Source organism: Pelecanus crispus, chromosome 10, assembly GCF_030463565.1.
Source record: "Pelecanus crispus isolate bPelCri1 chromosome 10, bPelCri1.pri, whole genome shotgun sequence".
Taxonomy (NCBI): Eukaryota; Metazoa; Chordata; class Aves; order Pelecaniformes; family Pelecanidae; genus Pelecanus; species Pelecanus crispus.
The window spans coordinates 39343824-39349530 of NC_134652.1; the positions used below are offsets into that span (position 1 = coordinate 39343824).

General features: G+C 53.5%; 1 protein-coding gene across 1 annotated transcript; it reads left to right on the forward strand.

The window, feature by feature from the left end:
• The first annotated feature begins 1214 nt into the window (after positions 1-1214).
• LOC104028374 (lipase member M) lies at positions 1215-5450 on the forward strand. The gene is made up of 9 exons (XM_009479385.1): positions 1215-1316; positions 1688-1805; positions 2272-2470; positions 2586-2695; positions 3015-3151; positions 3840-3986; positions 4480-4551; positions 4969-5034; positions 5217-5450. Exons 1-9 carry the CDS (start codon positions 1215-1217, stop codon positions 5448-5450), a joined length of 1185 nt encoding a protein of 394 aa, XP_009477660.1.
• Positions 5451-5707: the final 257 nt, after the last annotated feature.

The window sequence follows — 5707 nt, forward strand, 5'->3', positions numbered from 1 at the left end:
TGTTGCTGTGCAGTGGGTAGGTGTTCCCATTTTCCTGAGCAGCCCTGGAAGACCTTGCCATGCTGGAAGGATGCTGGGAAAATGCACCCAGACACCTCTTCTGGGAAACAAGAGAGTGTTTTCTAGCTCCTGCAACAGGGTCACCAGGGAAATGGTCTTTGCTTGACCTGTCCTGAAGTCTGGATCCCATTGGGCTGGGGTGCTGGGGATGGTAGGGCACATCAGGAGCACATGGTGACAAGCTATAAACCATCCAAGGCAGGGATGGAGCAGGGGAGCTCCTGAAGAATGGAGCTCCGACATGACCCTTCCTGCTTGGGGGACAATGCTTTTCCCTGAAAGCATCCTGATGCTTTTCCCAGAGGCGGGGTGGCTGGAGGCTGCTTGTCCTACAGTGCAGTTGCAGCTGGACCGGGGCCAGGTGGCAAGGATCAGCAAGACATGCCTGGGGCGTGTTCCTAACTGCACAGGGGATTGAGAAGAGTTAGGAGGTGGATTTTGGTGGGCGATAATACTGACATATTAAGACACCTCTACAAATACGAAGCTTAAGCCGGTGGCCCTCCACCTGCATGGTGTGGATGTGGCTCTTGGGTGGACAATGGGCTCTCAGAGGCTGCTCACATCCCTGCAGAGCAGTGGCCCCCCCCGCCTGGAGTGGGGACTCGCTTGTGCCAGATGATGAGCGGCAGCACCAGCAGGTTTTAACACGCAAGGCGAGGACCATAAAAGCAGCTCTGTGGGGTCAAACCACAGATCTGTGTAGCCTCTGGTAGTATCTGGAGGAGGAGTCCTGGGGACGAGCAAAAGGGCAGGACAGCAGCCGCAGACGTGGCTTTCCCTGAGCCCTGCCAGCCCCAGCTGTGCCCAGCTCAGAGCCCCCCAGGCCAGATGTGGCCTCTTTCCATTTCATCCCCTGCACCCCCTAGGGACCCCCAGACCTTGCCACCCATGTGCCACTGGGTGCTCTTGCTCGGCTGGCTTCAGCCAGAGCTGCAGGATGCTGCTGAGCACCCAGTGGCAGGTGGAGGGTCCTGTATGGTGCCACAGCTGGCATGCTTTGGGCTGGAAATGCCCAGTCCACGTTGCAGCTTCAGGCTTTGCTGGTGCTGCCAGCAGTGCTGGAGCTGCACAGTGTTTGCTCATGCTTCCAGCGCACCCACCATCCTGCTCACGCCAACACTGTTATCCCCCAGGTGCTGCAGAGAGGCGAGATGTGGCTGCTGCTGGTGGCCCTGTGCCTGGCTCAGGGGCTGGGTGATGCCATCCCACATGCTGGAGTGAGCCATGACAACCCCGAGCAGTTCATGAACATCGTAAGTGCTGGGGGATCAAACATACCCCCATGGGACCCAGGCTTCCCCAGGTAGTGTGCCCAAAGTCCTCCCTGAGGGACCAGCCGGGCTCTCCCTATCCCTTACCATGACATCTGCACCCAGGGTCATCTGGGGGGCTTGGGGAATCAAAACTTTCCTATATTTTCATGGGTGTCACTCACTTCATGCCCTCAGCTTGAGGTTGGCCTCTCCCTGGTCTTCCTCTAATGTAGGTGGACCTTCAGGTCTTGTGTGTGCAGGCAGAGGTGACACCGGAGAGCGTGGGTGGCAGGACTGGGTGTCATTGGGTCAGGCACAGGATGATGGACACCAACGGGTCACCCTCTCCCCTTGGACTGTTGTCCCTGCAGAGCCAGAAGATCCTTTTCCATGGATATCCCAGCAAGGAATACGATGTGCTGACAGAGGATGGCTACTTCCTCAGCCTCATCCGGATTCCCCACGGCAAGGGGGACTCTGGGCACTCAGGTGGGCTTGATTCCACTGAGAGTGAAGCAGCCATGACCCTGCTCAGAGATGAGGCAGTGTGCAAGGGGAAGCCAGTGCCAATGCCCATGCCTTCAGACATGGTTTCAGCGGCTGGAAGAGGGATGAGAAGTTTTTGCCCAGCTGCCTTGAGCTGTCCCTGGGGATGCAGGAGCTCAGCATCGTGTTTTGCTGCATCTGGGGGGGAGCAGCACAACCCAGCAAGCCCCGGTGTCTCCTTCTGCGGAGCAAAGCCCTTGCCCTGGTCCAAGGCTCCCTGATAGCTCAGGGCCAGGGGTGGCAAAAGTCCTTCAAACAAAAAAAGCACCAGCAGAGCCAGGGAAATAATGGGAGAAGGCAATGTTTAATGTGCAGCCTGCAGAAAATAATACTGAGATGCACAGGGCTGTTTTATTTCTATATGGGAATGGGTTTTCTTGTGTGAAGTATCCAATTTCTCCTCTTTCAGGATCAAAGTCACCTGTGTTGATAGTGCATGGGTTCAGTTTAGATGGTGGGGACTGGGTAGACAACCTCCCCAACAGCAGCCTGGGCTTCATCCTCGCAGACGCAGGGTACGACGTCTGGATCGGAAACAGCCGGGGCAACAGCTGGTCCCGCCGACACCTGAACCTTTCTGTCGACCAAGAGGAGTTTTGGAATTTCAGGTGAGGAGGCCACCAAGGATGGGGCTGGGATGCTGGGCTGCCAGCCCCAACCACCTGATGTCCGTGGGAGGTTGGGAGATGAGCACCTCCTCCAGCTTCTCCCCTTGCTCCCCAGCTTCCACGAGATGGCTGTATATGACCTCCCCGCCATGGTGAGCTTCATCCTAAGGCAAACTGGGCAGGAGAAACTGTTCTACATTGGCCATGCTCAGGGCAACTCTCTGGGTGAGTGAGAAGGAGCAGGCGGTGAGTGGGAGCGGGGTGCCGGCATGCCACGGGAGACGGCCATCAATGTCTGTCCCAAACTGGAGACTGCTGGGGACATGGCTGCATTGGCTGTGTGGCCACTTCCCCCACCTGTCCTGACTTCTTGGTCCTTCTGCATGGGGGAGGTTTGCCGCATCTTGCCCATCCATCCTGGGCTGTGCTAACATCCAGGAGTGCAGCAACTTCATTTTGTTCAGACCCTGCATCTCAAACAGGAGGTCTGGGTTGAGCACTGCCACTGTTGGGGTTATCGTCATGATCTCTTGCTGCTTTTCAGGTTTCATAGCATTTTCGAGCATGCCACACCTGGCTGAGAAAATCAAACTCTTCTTTGCGCTGGCTCCTCTCTATACCTTTCACCACGTCAAAGGCCCTGTGTTAAAGATCGCGTTTTTACCAGACACGGTGCTGAAGGTACGTGAGGTGTTTGTGTGTTATTACTACTGAAACCCATGAACTTTGGGCAACTCACATCCCCTGCGTTGCCACTGTGCACAGAGCCCATGCCTGTGGCAGGCGTTGAAGACACGTGTGGGGAGACAAGTGATTCCAAGATCCCAAACAGCAGGAATGTCCCTCTCCACCCAGTTGAGCACAATCAGCTTTCACTGTTTAAAATATCTGTACCTTTCTATCATTACTTTTTATTGTTTTGCTTATTGACCTCACCACACCCCAGTCCCGTAGCCCAGGAGGTGCTCAGAGCAGCCCCACACCACCGCCCTTCTACCCTTTGCTCCAGCACCTGGAGACACTCTCCCTGGATGCGCTCCACCTGAGGAGCATCTGTCAACGGAGGTGGGAGATGAATGGTTTGAGTCTGGCCATCCTGGTCTGAGCTTTGGAAGCTGGTACCTTAGAGATGATGCACCAGGACAACGGGGATGATGGCACGGCATGGAAAGGACAGTGATGGTTTCATCCTGCTCTGAGAGTCGGGTGCAACCATGGGTCAACCTCCTCGGGAGGCTGACTAGCCCAAATGTGTCAACAACTGTATTGAGGAGCTGCCTGTCAGCACTGGCGGGGGACAAGTGGCTCCCGTGGAGAGGGGATGTGTGTTGCAGGACCCACTGTGACCTGTTTCCTTGTGCTCTTACAGGCAATATTTGGAACAAAACAGCTGACTCTGGTGGGGAGGAAGGAGAGAGCCACTCTTGCCAAGACGTGCAGCAACCTGCTGACAGCTGAAGTCTGTGAAAATGAGATCTTCCTTATTGGCGGGTACAACAAGAAGAACTTGAATGTGGTGGGTGCATCAGGCTCTTCAGGCCACAGCCATCTCCAGTATTCCTAGACACCTGGAGATAGCTAATGAGATAAAAAATGAGTACAAAAAGCCAAAATAAGGTATGAAAAGCATTGTTCAAGGCAGCAGTTATTTGGAGATTTCTTTCAGTGGTGTTGGGGTGTTAAAGGTAACAGAGGCTTTGGTAGGAAAGAATCACTTATGGTCTTGTCTACAAAGGAAGGATAACTCCTGCCTCATTTTCTGCTGACCTGCAACAAGCTTACAGAAGAAAATAACAAAAAATTGACTGGACCTGTTGTATTTCCAATTTAAAGCGGTGGTTAACTGGTTTACCTTCAAAAGCTACTCCTAGCTCTGAACAGAATAAAGCTGCTGGAGCATATAACATTTATATTGCAGTTATAAGACAGAATGATTTTTTTTTTTTTTTGGCCAAGACAGATCTTCATCATTCCCAACTCACTTAGAAAATACTTTCTTTTTCCTGCAGAGCCGACTGGATGTATACCTAGCTCATTTTCCAGACTATACATCAGTAAAAAACCTTCTCCACTGGGGACAGGTAGAGACTCTGATTTTATAACAACTGTAACTATGCTTATTCTTTTAATTTGTGAACATGGTATTTTACAATGCTGCTTCATTTGCCCTGGAGACAGGTAAGGAGGTAGAATCAGACAAAGCCAATAAAAGTGGTTTTTAAGTTGCTGCACCAAGGTGTCTCAAAAGCTGCAGCTGTTAGCTACTGCTTCTGGCTGGCCAAGGCAGAGTCACCCAGATGCCCACCTCTGTCCCTGGTAAGGACCCCATGTAGGTGTTTTTGGGACTCCCTCTTTGCTCTGGCCCATGGGATGGGCACCAGCAAGGCCTGTGCTGGGCAGAGAGCCCTCACCTGGACCCTGCTGCTGCCCTTTGCTTGTGGTGGGGCTGATCCAGGGCATTACCTGCATGGGGTTAACCCTTTGCCTTTGCATTCCAGACTGCCAAAACTGGGGAGTTCAAGCAGTTTGACTATGGGGAGAAGAACCAGGAAAAGTACAACCAGGTAAAAGGGCACTTGTGGAAGGAGGAGCAGAGGATGAGGCTGGCTGGGACTGGGATGGGGGTAGCCTCCTCCAGTGGCCAGTGTGACCCAAGTCCTCTGGGATTCCAGGGGCAGCACACCCCATCCATTAGTGCTATTAGTGTCAGAGCCTGCGAATAATTGGAGCATTTCACCCCTCCCAGGCCACCCCCCCCTTGTACAGGATAGAAGACATGATGGTGCCGACCGCCCTGTGGAGTGGTGGGGAAGACTGGGTGAATCCACCTCTGGAGACCCAGCGCTTGCTCCCCCGCATCACCAACCTTGTTCGTCACGAGCACTTCCCTGACTGGAACCACTTCGACCACCACTGGGGTCAGGATGCCCCTCAGCGCATGTACAGGCAGCTGGTCGCTCTGATGGAGCAAAATCCATGAATGGTCCATGTGCTGCCCCGGGATGGAGGAGCCACCCATTCCCGCATGCCTGAGGGCACGGGTTTTGTGTGAGGGCTGCCACTCTGCTCTCCCCTTCTTAAAAATGTCTCCTATATAGCACCTAATAGGGTGCTATTCCACGCTGATTTAATGCCTTAAACGTAACAGTGTAATTTCTGCCTGCCCTCTGTGATTAGAGATTGCAATAAACTCTTGCAACACAGCTGAACTCCAGCCCTTTGCTTGCTGGGCCTCAC

Excerpts from the sequence above, each read along its gene's own strand:
- LOC104028374 (XM_009479385.1), top strand. The coding sequence starts at position 1,215 with ATGTGGCTGCTGCTGGTGGCCCTGTGCCTGGCTCAGGGGCTGGGTGAT. Across the intron at positions 1,317-1,687 it reads CCGAGCAGTTCATGAACATC|AGCCAGAAGATCCTTTTCCA; the intron begins GTAAGTGCTGGG and ends TTGTCCCTGCAG. Across the intron at positions 2,696-3,014 it reads TGCTCAGGGCAACTCTCTGG|GTTTCATAGCATTTTCGAGC; the intron begins GTGAGTGAGAAG and ends GCTGCTTTTCAG.